Source organism: Pleurodeles waltl, chromosome 4_2, assembly GCF_031143425.1.
Source record: "Pleurodeles waltl isolate 20211129_DDA chromosome 4_2, aPleWal1.hap1.20221129, whole genome shotgun sequence".
Classification (NCBI taxonomy): Eukaryota; Metazoa; Chordata; class Amphibia; order Caudata; family Salamandridae; genus Pleurodeles; species Pleurodeles waltl.
In genome coordinates this window covers 820,705,429-820,720,624 of record NC_090443.1, presented here as the reverse complement: position 1 = coordinate 820,720,624, position 15,196 = coordinate 820,705,429, and the positions used below count along the sequence as shown (strand labels likewise).

General features: G+C 45.0%; 1 protein-coding gene across 1 annotated transcript in view; it reads left to right on the top strand.

Annotated features, from left to right (window-relative positions):
- Positions 1–10,423, top strand: part of UBE2U (ubiquitin conjugating enzyme E2 U) — a 355,949-nt gene extending 345,526 nt beyond the window's left edge. Inside the window, exon 11 of the mRNA XM_069232516.1 lies at positions 7,830–10,423. Within this exon, the coding sequence (XP_069088617.1) occupies positions 7,830–7,963 (134 nt within the window). The 3' untranslated portion in view covers positions 7,964–10,423. The remainder of the gene's footprint in view (positions 1–7,829) is intronic.
- The last annotated feature ends 4,773 nt before the right edge of the window (positions 10,424–15,196 follow it).

Genomic DNA, 15,196 nt, shown 5'->3' with positions numbered 1-15,196 from the left:
AGTCCCTCCCAAGTACCCTGCCATTATTCAGTTCATACTGAAGGTGCCCATTGTGCCTTATCTGTAGGCCCAGGTACTGAAAGCCCCGGTCTCCCAATGCAAGTCCACTTCCGGGAGCTCCTCAGCGGTATGGGCAACCAATGATGCCAGTGGGTATGATATTGTTTTGTGGTGATTGACTACAAAACCTGACATCCTAACAAAATTCACGATTAGTTGCAGTAGGCGGGGTATGGAACATTCCGGCTCCGTCAGATATACATGTGTGTCATCAGCATACATGGACACAATATGGGTCCCGTCTCCCACTCATTCCCTTATTTGTTCTCTGAGGTATGTCGCCAATGGCTCCATAGCCAGGGCAAACAGGAGCGGGGCAGTGGGTAGCCCTGCTGTGTGCCCCGTTCTGTGTTAAAGGCTTCTGGGATCTCAGACCCCACTCACACTCGCACTGTGGGTGCCCTATACAAATGTTGCACCCAGGCTACCAAGTCCTTTCCAAGCCTCATCTGCCGGAACACTTCCAATAGATAAGTCCAGGAGAGGGTGTTGAACACCTTCTCGATGTCTAAAGCTATCATTTCCACCCTAAGGTTCGTGTGGCGTGCATCACATGTGATAGATACCACAAATGCATATGTGTACCACGTCCCGGCATAATGCCACATTGGTCCTTTGGAACTAAGTGTGTAATTACCCTATGTAATCAAAGCGCCAGCACTTTTTTTTAACAGTTTCACATCCACATTGAGCATAGATAACGGCCTATACGAACCTGGATCGGTAGGATCTTTCTCCGGTTTTGGGAGCATAATTATAATGGTTTCCCTCATATGGAGCGGGAGTTCTCTTGCTTCCTTTGCCTCTAGTATCGTCTTGAGGAGGGCATGTAGCATACTAGCGGAATTCATCTGATATTATTTTACAAGAAGACTGTCCGGTTCTGGACATTTCCCTTTAGCCATATCCCTGAGTGCCTCCCCCAGTTCTTCCAGCCTGGGTGCAGCTCCATGGACTTCCGCCTGCGCTACTGTCAGCTGGGGAAGATTCTGTTGGGCCACAAACCCCACCACCTCCTTCGCATTAGCGCTCTCTGAGGCCTTATATATGAAAGCCAAATGGTCGCACAAAAATTGTTTTATAGCCACCTGACTCATTACGGTGGTGCCATTAGGTCCCTGAAGGGCCAGTATAAGTGGTGATGGGTGTTCCCTTTTAAGTAACCAAGCTAGCATGCGCCCTGATCTATCTCCTTCCCTATGCAGGCGCTGTCTATAGTACTTCTAGACATGGCAGTCTAATCTTTCCCAGAGGTTTGCTACCTTCCTATGTGCCTCTGCTAACGATTGGCCTCCCCCCTCATTATCCTTAGCTTGTCCCTTCAGCACTGTAATCCGTCATTCTGGGTCTCCCAGCTCCTCCACGAGTTTCTTTCTAATACCATACGTTTTATTGAGGCTAACTCCACGAATTACCACCTTCAATGCCCTCCACCTTGCGCCCCTCGTTTGGGCCGTGTTCCAGTTCATATTAAAAAAGCTGACGAGAGTCTCACTCATACCCGTATTGTATTCTGGGTCACCCATTGCTTCAGGTAGTAACTGTAATAATGGAACACGGGGTCTATGGCCCCTCACTCTGAACTCCATCAGCAAGGGAGCATGATCAGAAAGCAAGCGCACCTGGTGGTTCGTCTTCACCACATTAAGGATTCCATCATTGGTGAGCAGGAAGCGATCTAGCCGGCTATGTGGGCTGGGGAATATTAGGAATATTCCCTAACTGTAGGATGCATTTCTCTCCACACATCTAGCAGCTGCAGCCTATTCATTATTTCAGGCAACCCAGCTGACATGCAAGGTTTCATGTCTACACGTGGTGGGTGTCTGTCCAGTTGACCATCTAAAATACAAATAAAATTCCACACACATATTGTAGGTAATCCCGTATAAGGTAGTTACTCGGTTTCTAGTGCTTGAAAAAACTCCCCATCATCGGTGTTAGGGACATATATATTCATCAAACATATTTCCCTTCCACCTAGCACACCATGTAACAGTACATATCTCCCAGCCACATGTCCATGCAAATGGAAGGAGTTTCTTGGGGCCACCCATAAAGACACTCCACAAGTGTAGGATGAGTAAGTAGAGTAATACAATTGCCCACGCCATTTCCTATGAAGCTTCTGAGCTTCAGCCTCCAGCAGATGTGTTTCCTGAAGGAACACTATGTTAGCGCATGATGATATGAGATATATGCATCCTGTACCTTTTGAGAAACGTGTTCAGGCCTCTCACGTTCCACGTCATCATAAGCACTGGCTTAGCCATATCTTAAGGGGTACCACTCACACACAATCACACACATCTCGCGCACCCTCATCTCCCTTCCCCTCCGCTCGTCACACCTTACTCATGCACTACTTTTACTCAAAACAAAATAGTAACAAACTACCACCCTCCCCAGGTAAACACTTCTACATTTAACTGTCATTTTCCCAATCATAAATTGACCAACCCATTTAATCCAGGAAACAAAGAATCTCCATTGTAACTTGTTTATGCTGAAACTGCGAGGCACTGGGTCCCGATCATATAATCAGCTGCAGGGAAGGAGGGCAGCCCAACACTTGGCAAGCTCACCCCCCACTCCTAGTGACTGCCTACAACACCCTGTAATTGTCTCTCACACCCGGTGTGAAATCAAGAAAGAAAGAGGTAAAAGACAGAGGAAGAGGTCAAATTAGGTAGAATAAGGGGCAAAAATGTAACTGAGGAGGAAAGAAACAGGATTGAGGAGGGGTGAATTTGGCTTTCAACAGTCCTCCTGGCCCCTACTCAAGAACCCCTAGAGCCCTCCAGGGCGCCCACCTGTGCAATCCAGTGATTCCTCCACAGTCACCGTGTTCACAGATGGGCTAATATAACCCTCAGACTGTGTACCCCTGCATTCTAATCTTATATGATGCATCACTGTTGCTCAGCTGAACCCGACCACAAAGTCCATAACTCTGCACCGCCCGCAACCGATCGACGCGAAGAAGTCCCTCAAGCTGTCATAGTTGTTTCATGTCTTAGCACCTCACATTTCCTCTGTATCATCAGGTTTTTGACCGGGGCTGTCCTGCTGGTCCGATGCCGCACTAGACGTCGCGACACAGGTGACAGACTCGACTAGTGCCCTGGCCTTCTCCTGCTCCAGTCTCCACGATTCCAGGTCCAGGGAGCCATCCGGTCGAACCATCACCCTTTCGCTGGGGGCAATCTCTTTCGTCTCCTGCTCCGTCTACGAGGCGTAGCTCCTGAAGCTTTCGTTCGTTGGGTCTTGCTGCGAGGCCGACCTCTGTTCTCCAGCCAGGCCCAGGTTTCCTCCGGTGTCATAAAGAAATGTGTGCGGCCTCCGGGGATCACTTTTAATTTGGTGGGGTATAGTAACGTGTTTCAGACCAATTGCCTTAAGTTTTTGTTTCACCCCCCTGAAGGATTGCCTCTGTTACTCCACAGCTCTGTTGTAGTCAGAAAACACAAATGGTGCAATTCTCATATTGCGGGTCTCCATGTTTCCTAATCATTTGTAAAATCTAATTTCAGTCTCGATCAACTGCAAAGAATTTAGAGAGGTCCGCCATGGGTAGAGCCGTTTCTACCCATCCTTCAAGGAAGGCTTTTGCCCCCCTTCCCTCCATTCCCTTAAGGAAGCCCACAAATCTATGGTTGCATCTGCAGGCGCAAACTTCTGCATCTTCAATGGGGGCCTACATCCTCCTGGAGCGTGTCTCAAGTGCTGTCACGGTGGCCCCCAGCCTGGCTATTTCTTCACACACTTCTTTCACCTGGCCCTCTTGTTTCCACGGACCTCTCAACGACCTTGCACACGTCTGCCCTGAGAAGATTCACTTCTAATGCTATGGCTTCTATTTTTGTTTGCACTGCCTGCCCTGTTGCTTCTATGGCTGAGAGAATTTGTGCCCTGGAAGGTTCCGCTGGGGTCTGTGCGACCCTGCAATCCACGACTTGCTGCTTCCGCTTGTGCCCTGCACTGTAAAGCAATCCATTTTTGTTTATTTGGCACCCCTGCCACTTTGTCCTTGCCCATGCTGTGTCGTCTCACTGTGAGGAAGGGGTCAGAGCACCTCACCCCACCTCAAGCGCAGCACTCCAGATAGTATGCCCCACAGGCTGCATTTCCCACCCTCTGTGTAAATAATTATCTGATCAGCCTTCAAGGACAGTGACTAATTAGTGATAGTTTAGGAGAATCAGATCTGAGGGGGATGGGGAGGTGAAGATTCACTTTTATCTCAGTGTCCACTCTGCTCCAACAACTTAATTCCGCTTTAGTGGTGACCATCAACCAACTCCAGTGATGCGTGTCAATCCAGCAGAACCTGTATGTCCCCCCCTTGCTCACCTTGGATCCACCTCTGTCCAGGTCAGCCTACGCACCCTCAGACCACCAGATCTGTGAAGACCCTTCAATTCCACCCACTGTATGGGTTGGATCGCGCTGTGATCAGTGTTCAGTACCAAGGGACCATGACTGAACTGGGGGGAGACTACCTTACTCCCAGGGGGTTTCTGCTGCAGGTGTAGAGTGGGGGAGCGCTTTAACCAACTTTTCACCCGACCTCTCCTCAACCGGCACTCCAAGTTTCTAGATCAGTCTAAAAATGCACAGCAAACGCCTCCAGCCGGACCTCTTGTCGGAGGGGGGGGGGGGGGGGGTGAGGAAAAGCCAACGAGCAATGGATATCGGGACAGGGAGGCAACACCTGCCCCACTCGTTGGACCAAGTAAAGCGTTTATCACACTCCTCCAGCTTATACTTCTCACTAGGAGTGCTCACAGTGAAGGGCACTTTCTCACGCGTGCCTGCAGCTCTAGGAGGCAGCCTGAGTTCTCTGGGGCCAGTCCCGCCCACACAACATCTCCCAGGGGCCTTGCCACTTCTCTGCCACTGTTAACAGGCACAGTTAGAACAGGCACCCTCCAGAGTCTCCTGATCAGTGCAGTGCGCGTCTTGCCTTACCACACATAGCCATTCAGTGAGGATTATCCTGGCTTCCCCTGCAAGGCCCATGCAACGGGCCACTCTCTTCCCCACTAGGCCTCTCTCAGGGAAGTAACTCTGGGCTGCTCTCTTCGCAGCCTCCCAGGGGAGCGATTCACCCTGTTCCCCGCTGTCTTCGTTAGGATGGGGGGGGGGAGGACAAGGCACAACTAACAGCCATAGTCCCCCAGGCGCCTCTGATCTGATGTAAGGCGGCACACCAGCTCTTGTCACTCACGAAGTCCGTGTTAGGCCTCCGGCGTCCTTGGGCAAAAAGAAGGACGTAGCCACAGTCCCTTTTAACATCCAATGCCTCACCCCGCCCATCTGCCGAAACCTTAAACTATTTCTCCACAACGGTGGGAGCCAAGGAGGGTCCAGGGATGACAGGATGTGTAGGATCATGGTATTGCGGCCCAGAGCGTGCTACTGGTGCTGCCGCTCGGCCATTTTGTTGGCCACGCTTCCCATGCTGAGCTTTATTTATAATAAATAAATACAAATAGGCACAGAAGCTAAACGTTTTTTTTAGGAGCCTGCAAAAATGCTGCCCAGGGTTGCCTAATACCAAGGCTTCCCAATCTTGATTCCACCTCATGCTTCTTTATTCCACCAGACTATACCACCTTTCTCGCTCTTGCAATTTAATTTCCATTCTGTTTTTTTCCTTTGCCATTCTTTTCCTATCCTTCTCTTTCTCTGTTCAGCTCCTTTTTCTGCCTTCTCATTTGCTCTGAGCTATAGTCTTATGGTGAAAAATAAGTCATGTTTACCATAAATGAGCCAAGCACATAAACATTCATGGGAGGAGTACTTCAAATTAGTCTAATCATTGGCAATTGTTTGGGGTAGCATTCTGACCAATTCATTTCTAGACTCAGCTATATGCAAGTCAGCTGTGCTCCTGCTCCATTAGAAACAGTCCACATCGAACTGCCAAGCCAAGCCCTTTCTGAACTGGAACACAAGCATCCCAAAGACCAGTTTCGGCCTTCCTACTTTGATGTTCTCCTTTTTGAGTGTTTTTCCTACAGACCACTTCAGCTACCTGTTGGCAAACAAACCTTTGGTATCCAATGTAGGCTTAGAGTGTGCTCCGTGTCCACCCCTTGCACACAATTCCTAATCTTTCTTGTCTGTTTCACTTAGATGGCTTTACTCCACACTTCTATGTTTGTACTGCTAAGGATCATTTCTGTCTCATTGAATTTTGATTAGGTGAATAAGACCTTTCATGGCTGACATGAGTCTTTGCATGGCAAGCATGAGGCACTATTTTCTCTCTATCACTTTCCACTAATTTCCTGCCTTGCCCTGTTTATTAAATAATAAGACACATCCCAGCAACAACTTACCCCAGACCCCCACACACTCCTAGCTCTGCCCAAGGGTACAGAGATGGGCAGCCAAGTAAAAATTATTTATAAAGCATTCCAAAAGGGCCGCCTGTATGTACGATAGCCATCTGGGAATAAGTAACCTTAAGCTAACAAAAAACATTCCAAGGTAGTTGCCATTTGTAGGCATGCATGATAGACAATCACCATGTAGTGGCATTTCTTTTCATTTAAGAATTTTTTTTTTTTACAGTATATCTGACATATGTGTGAATGCAGGCACGGTGACCTCTTGCAATGAGTTTTGTTTTAGCTTAAGACCAATCATTACATAGGGGGTCATTACGACCCTGGCGGTCAGCGGAGAAGCGGCGGTCTTACCGCCAATAGGCTGGCGGTAAAAATTTTGAAATTATGACCATGGCGGTTACCGCCATGGTCATCCGCCACTTCTCCGTCCCGACCGCCAGGGCGGAGATGACCGCTGGGCTGGAGACCTGGGTCTCCAGCCCGGCGGCCGTCACAATACTGCCGGCTGTATCATGACCCGGCTGACCACCATGGATTTCATGGGGTTTGGAACCGCCATGAAATCCACTGTGGTAAGCACTATCAGAGTCCTTCCCCTACACCCCCCACCACCCCTGCCACCCCCAAAGGTGGCAGGACCCCCCTCCCCACCAATACATTACACATACACACCCGACATGCACGCAGGCACCACCAACACACATACCCGCACACACATCAACATACATGCCAACACACACAGTCATACGCACACACCCACATTCAGACATACACGCACACATCCATACAGACATACACGCACTCAGTTCCAAACACACAACACCCCCGCATGCATACACGCACTCACACACCCACTCTACATACACACACCCCCATACACGCACACAACACACAACACCCCCTGCCCTCCTCCCCTAACGGACGATCAACTTACCTGGTCCGTTGATCCTCCGGGAGGGGACGGGATCCATGGGGGCTGCTCCGCCGCCACCACACAGTCAACAGAACACCGCCACGCCGAATCACAGGATGTGATTCCGTGGGCGGTGTTCTGTTGACGTGGCGGTGGAGGTGGAGCAACCTCCACTTCCCTGCCGCCTGCCAGTATGGCTGCTGGCGGCTCTCTGTCCGAAAAAGGACGGAGGGCTGCCAGCAATCATAATACGCTGAGCGGAAAATCGCCACCACTGGCGGTCTTCAGCACAGCGGTCCCTCGGCAGTCTTGTCAAAAGACCGCAGAGGTCAAAATGACCCCCAAAGTGTTCTTGTTCAATCAACAGCATGCAACAGGCACTTCTAAGTAAATGTCTTCAATTGAACATATTACAATACAATCCAATTGAACATTGAACATATTTATTATAGACGTGTTGCCAATTACTTATGTGCACTTTCTTTGTCACTCCACAGACAAACCACTGCCGTTGTCCATAGCAACGCAAATGGAGTCAACTAAGAGACATAAGGAGGAGCAGTGGGAAAAAGAAGTTGACAACCTGGTAGACTGGACTAACACTCTCAGTACGGATACTCTGGAAGATTAGGATATTTTCATAAAAACATGAGCTGACATATTCCTTTTCATAAATTAAGACCGTTATGAATACTACGTGATAAATTGCCTTGTCTTGGCAAAGGGACCGTGTTAATTTCAAATTGAAATGCACATTAATTTACACAAAGTTTCTCCCAGAATCAGTTATACGATTTTGTGCCAAGCATTATAATCCCACTTCAATCAGAAAACGTAATATCTGCATCTACCTCTACTGTTTATTGAATTGTGCTTTGTGTGTTGTACCATGCTACAACGAGAAAACAACATTTGTAACCATTGCTGCTAGAAATATCCCCTGAAGCTATTGCAATCTAAATCGTTATCAATGGAATTTTGCTTGACCTGCACAATACTGTTCGGATGCTATGATGACCCAATCGAGCTAAACCCTCACTGGGTCTCGTTGATGACTAGAGAAAAGCCAAATGTGCTGTTGGTTGGGTTGCACATCACTAGTTATTCTAAACATGTAGCACAGGAGAACTCTAACAATTTACTTGAGATGGATAATGGGTGGGAAATGTGAATGAAAGCTCAAAAACTGTAAATTAATTCTGGTGGGACATTTTAATGCAAAAATGCCACCTAGATTGTTTTTTGGGAGCTCTTTATGAAGAACTAGATAATGTAATGTAAGTTTCATGTCTAGCCGGGTTTGGAATTAGTTCTAATAAAAGAGGAAAAAGAGGAAAGATGTTGATCACGGTGATGGCCGGGCATGCACCATGCGACCCTCCCCCCTACTGATTACTAGCTGATCAGGCACCCAAGCCAGCATTATTTATAGGTCCCCATTCAAGATTAAAATATTATGTCTTGATGTGCACTTTTACCTCTATGTCCTGTGTACCTTAGGAGCTGACAAGCGAAAAATAACTTCTTGTACTACAGCTGAGGCTCAGTATCAGAACAAAATACTTTTTTGTCCTGTCTCCTAATTTATTAATGCAAGCTGGCAGATTGGCATTCAAAGAAGGTGTGAACGCAATTTGGATTCAGGAATGGCTTAGCAGCTCATCTCTTATTTATAGCTCAGAAAGCATGGTGTTTGAGGCACTTGACCTAGGTTGTAAAATAAGAATTAAGCAAACTAAGCTGTTGTCTTTAGGACAGCAGCTTCATAAAACATTAGGTTTACTGAAAAGCTGAGAATTTTCAAATATCTTCCTACAAACCCTCCATGGCTTGATTAAAAAATAAAGATAATACAATGTTTGCAAGAGAAACAGTCTAGCTCGCATAGAAATATTTTTCAAAAATGTCTCTTGTCCATAATAGAATACAAAGAGCTATTGAAACAAAAAAGGCCTTTGCGGGATAGTTCCCTTAACGCAGTGAAAACAAATGATCCTACGGTTCTGTGGGAAATGGTGGTCTTTGGATCATGGGAAAAAACACATTTTAATATGCTAAATTATATGAGCTTGGTTTCGGTATTTAGGAGATTCTCTGATTTTAAAATATTTTCCAGGCAAATATCGTAAATTTCTCCCAGGAAAGTTTTAGGGTTCAGACAATTCGTAAACTCAAAACAATACAAAAAAACATTTTTGAGACTCATTTTGTGCCCCTTCTAATGCAATGAGGGCAGACGTATTGCTGGAGCCATTTTGCGACTGAATCTATCTTGCATCTGCTCTTTTGTTGTTTTGTAAATGCTTCAAAGGATCCTGGAAAATAACTTCCAGCTATACCCGACTGTGATGGCCAAATCCCACCCATAATAAAATGTACGTGATACTGACAACCCCTGTCCACATTTCTGCTTTATGAATTAAATGACTTGATTTTGGATAGTGACTCTTGTAGAAAATTGCGAGATTTGAGAAGGATGACAGCTCAAGAAGTAATGCTGTTGATGTTAACAGAAGATTGGGCATTGCCTCGTGCCTAAGCCTCGTTGAATATGTACCACACCTACAAAAATAAATCTGATGGAATTTTTCCAGTCTTAGATCACTAATAATGAGGCTCTATATGAGCGCTCTATTTCTAGCTGGCCGAAAGTTAGAGTGAGGAATCCGAGAAAAGTTCCCTTTTCTGTATCAAATGTGAAATAAAATGTCCTGCACTTTAATTTTGTATGCACTTTATAGGTTGACCTTAGAAGAAATATCTGAGACTTAATTTTATCAGGTAAAAGTTTGCTGATTTATTTTTAGGTTAATAAATATGTGTATACGGTGTAATGTACTAATGACAATTGTGAAATAATGAAAATCTATCCTTGGCTGTTTGGTTCACAGCAAATACCAAGGTTTTTAAACATGTTTTTTTTTTTTTCTGAGTGCTTGCGCACTTTTTATTTGAGATGTTTTATTCAGCAAGCAACTAATTTCCAATATTTTTTGTTACTGAATACTTTTTAGTAATTTGGAAAATAAAGGAGTCTGTTTTTATATTTGTATGTTAACTATAAAATACAAAATAAAGTTGGTTGGATCTGCTGCTTCTGATAGTCCTACTTAACTAAGCTGTCAGATACTCATGTTGGTTTACATCAGCGTAACCATCAGTCTTCCTGTAATATGCTGTCTAGTATGTAAGATGATTGACAATATCAAATACAAATCGTGAAGAACTATGTGCTTTTTGACCTGGATAAACTGTTTGTTTTAGGGTTTGTAAGCCTGAGGAGTTGTGGGGTCCTTGTTGATGACTGATGAGGTGCTTCTTGAGGCCTTGAGGAAGTGCTCCTTCGGGTCACTTACAAGAAAAATGTTACTTACCAGTAGACATCTGTTCATGGCATGTAGTGCTGTAAATTCACATGCTATGCATAAGCTCGCCATCTAATGTTGGGTTCGGAGTGGTACAACTTTGAAGAAGCTTTTAGAGTCATGGGATCGAGTGACTCCTCATCTCGGTAATACTGCCCATGGACATGTAGTCCTTTGTTAGATTGTTTCTCCACAAGCGTGAGAGTGAAATGGGGAAGAGATAGAATAGATAAAAAAGATAGAAAAGATGTCCATGCAATGTACAGTATATGTACAATATTACATGCATCTGGGGAGGAGGAAGATCGCATGTGAATCTACAGAAAATGTTACTTACCAGTAGACATCTGTTCATGGCATGTCTGGCTGTAGATACACATGCTATGCATAGACTGTAAAGCAGTCCCTCCATCAAGCGATGGCTAGCATGCAGGAGTTCCAATTGTTTGAATGAGTGTTTTTAGTACTGCTTGCCTGACATTTGCCTGCTGGCGTGTAAATATATTAACACAATGTTTTGTAAAGGTATGCAGTGTAGACTATGTAGCTGCTTTACAAATATCTACTGTAGGTATGTTACCTAAAAATGCCATAGATTCACCTTTTTCCTAGTGGAGTGTGCTCTAGGTGGTGTAGGTAATTGTCGTTTGGCTTTATGATAGCAAGTTTGAATACATTTGACTATCCATCTAGCTATACTTGGTTTAGATATAGCTTCTCCTTTATGGGGCTTTGAAAAGGCCACAAAAAGTTGTTTTGTTTTCCTACAGTGTTTGGTTCTGTCTATATAATACATAAGATCCCTTTTAACATCAAGAGTGTGTAGAGCTCTTTCCGCTACAGAATCTGGGAAAGAAAACTGGCAATTCTATTGACTGATGTATATGAAATTGTGAAACTACTTTTGAAAGGAATTTTGGATTAGTTCTTAATACAAGTTTTTCCTTGTGAATTTGGAAGAAAGGTTCTTCCAAGGTTAAAGCCTGGAGCTCACTCACATGCCTAAGGGAAGTGATGGTGACTAAAAAGACTGCATTCAATGACAGAAATTGTAGCGAACAGGAATGTAGTGGCTCAAAAGGAGGACCCATAAGTCTAGTGAGAACAATATTAAGATTCCAGGATGGTGCTGGAGGCACCCTTGGTTGAATGACTGTTTTCAGTCCTTAAAATAAATGCGTTAATAACAGGTACTCTAGACAAAGAAGTATGCTGTCTGATCTGTTGAATCATTGGTTTGAGGGTGAATGTTTTTTGATTGGCAATAGCAAACAAAATGTTTCCATTATGCCACATAACAATGTCTAGCTGTGGGTCTACAGCTTCCCTAAGAACATCCATACATTTTTGTGGTAGATGCAAGTACCCAAATTCAGTGACCTCAAGAGCCATATCGCTAGGTTGAAGGCTTTGGGGTCTGGATGTCTTATTTGCCCTTGATTTTATGGTAGAAGGTCCAGTCTGTTGGGGAGCTTCTGATGTGGAACTAATGAGAGATCCTGAAGTGTTGTGAACTATGGTTGATGTGCCCATGTAGGAGCTACCAGGGTCATTGTGAGGGAAGATTGTCTGAGCTTCCGAACTAGAAAAGAAATGAGTTGGAGAGGGGGAAAAGCGTAAGAAAATATTCCTGACCAACTCATCTATAGAGCATTGCATTGGAAGTGAGGGTGAATATGCCTGGAGGCAAAGTTTGGGCATTTTGCATTTTGAGGTGTGGCAAATAAATCTATTTGAGGTGTTCCCCACTTTAGGAAGTACTGGTGAAGGACTTGTGGGTGGAGTTCCTATTCGTGGACTTGTCACTGCATCCTGCCTAACAGGTCTGCAAATTGATCGTCTATCCCTGTGAGATATTGTGCCAGTATGTGAATGTGGTGATGAATTGTCCATTTCCATATTGTTTGTGTAGGATGGGATAGATGAGGCGATTGTGTCCCTCGCTGTTTTTGAAGACAGTACATGGCAGTCATGTTGTTTCTCCATACCAACACCACCTTGTGTTGCAAGTGTGGAAGGAATGCCTTCATTGTTAGGAAGACTGCTAGGAGTTCCAGGTAATTGATGTGTAAGGACTGTTGAGTGATATTCCATAGCCCTTGAACTATGAGGTTGTGGAGATGAGCTCCCCAACCAGTATGTGAGGAATCTGTAGTGAGAGTGATCTGAGGCACATCGTTTAAAAAGGGCCGCCCTTTCATATTGTTGGTGGTGTTCCACCATTGAAGAGATAGATGAGCTTGGCAGTCCCACAATACTAGATCTTCCAGGTGAACCAGTGCCTAAGACCATTGACGAGAAAGGAACTGTTGCAGGGGACGCATATGAGGTCTATTATGCGTTACGATGGCAATGCAGGATGCCATCATCCCTAGTAGGCGCACAAAAGCCCTTACTGTGTATGAATGGTTCTCTGTTTAGAGAGCAATCAATCTTTGAAAAGCTTGAATTCCTGCTGAGCTGGGAAATGCTAGTCCTAAGTGTGTATTGAGAATCACTCCTAGATAGGGTTGTATCTGGAAGGGTTGAAGATGTGATTTGAGGTAATTAATGGTGAATCCTAAAGTGTGTAGGAGATCGATTGTAAGTTGAGTGTGATGTTGACATTTTTGGTGGGTGCTTGCCTTGATAAACCAATCATCCAAGTAAGGGAAGAAATTAACTTGTTGTCTTCTGAGGTGTTGGACCACTACTGCAAGACATTTGGTGAATACTCTGGGAGCAGTTGTGACCCCAAAAGGTAAGACCTTGAATTGGTCATGTTTTCCTACAACCACAAATCTGAGGTATTTGCGGTGTGCTGGATGAATGGGAATGTGAAAATAGGTGTCCTTTAGGTCTAATGCTGTCATGACATTGCCCTTTTCCAGAAGGGGAATGACATCTCGAAGAGTGACCATATGGAAGTGTTTTGACAGGCTGTAATGGTTTAAGGGTCTGAGATCTAAGATTGGACTGAGAGACTTGTCTTTTTTTGGGTATTATTAAATAGAGGGAGTAAACTCCAGTACCTTGGTGTTGTAATGGAACTGGTTCTATTGCTTCTTTGAGAACAAGAGAATGTACTTCCTCTTTGAGAAGAGTGAGATGTTCTTGAGAAAGTCTGTGAGTAAGAGGGGGTATGTTTGGCGTAGTGGATATGAACTCCAAACAGTAATCATTTTGTATAATTGAAAATACCCATTGAAGTGTGGTAGTTTGAGACCATTATGGGTAAAAGTGTTGTAGTCTGTCACCTACAGAAATGATGTGTGGTGGTGGCAGGTGGATGTAGTCATTGCTTGGTCGTGGATGAGGAGCCTCTAAATGGCTTTCCTCTGCCTTTATTATTGTTGCCTCTGTAGAAACCTCTATAATAACCTCTGAAGTATAATTGAGAGGTGGACTTTGCTTGTGTGCAAGACGGTCCTCTTGAGAACCTCCGGTGATGAAAAGTACACCTGTGTGTGCTGACTTGGAGTGTTCCCATAGCTTTGGCAGTCTGATTATCTTTGTTGAGCTTTTCAAGTTTGATATCTGCTTGTGGGCCAAATAAGTGCTCTTTATCGAAGAGCGTGTTTAACACTGCCTGCTGTACCTCTGGTTTAAAGCCTGAGCATCTAAGTCAGGCATGTCGGCTAATGATGACGCTGGTATTAATACTGCATGCTGCTGTATCAGCAGCATCTAGCACACATCTAATTGAATTGTTGGTGATAGTTCACCCTTCAGCTAGATTTTCTGCACCCCTTTTACAGTGTTCCTCGGGGAGATATTGTAGAAACTCCTCCATGGCATCCCAATGTGATCTATCATAGTGGGATAGTAACCCCCTGCCCGTTAGCAATACACTAGTGATTGGCCGCTTGAGCCGCCACCCTCTTACCTGGAGGGGGTTTGTCTCCTATTGATTGGCTATTAGCCCTTTTGTGAGCAGTAGAGGCAGTAATATAGTAAGGAGGAATCTGAGCCTTGTTAAAAAAAAAGTGTCAATGGGTGCAGCCTTATGTTTTTTGTCTACCTGGGAGTGATAACTCGTGATCTAAGTGGTTCCTTAAAGATTTTATCTGCATGCCTGAACATGCCTGGGAGCATGGTAAGAAACTGACTTTCCTTGTGTGTTGTGCCAGCGGTGTTGAATAGAAAATCTTCTTCTATTGGATCACTGTACATGTGGGTGTTATGAAATGCAGCTGCCCTAGCTATAACCTGTTGATATGAGGAGGAATCTTCAGGTGGTGAGGGTCTAGCTGGGTAGAGATGTGGATTATTAGGTGTAATAGGATCTGGATCATATGTATCCCATGGGACTGGATCATCTAATGTATCTCTTTAATCATGAGCCCCACAAGGTGGCAAATTTGGTGGTGTGAACCCCGAAGGAGGGGGAGGTGTTGGTGGAGGAGATGGATCTGGAGAAGGAGGTGGAGAGGATTGAGGAGAAGGCTGAGGGAGAAAAGGAGTCTTGTCCTTAGTAGGCATTTTTGGAGGGAGAGAGGAGTCAAGCGCCTCTTGAAAAG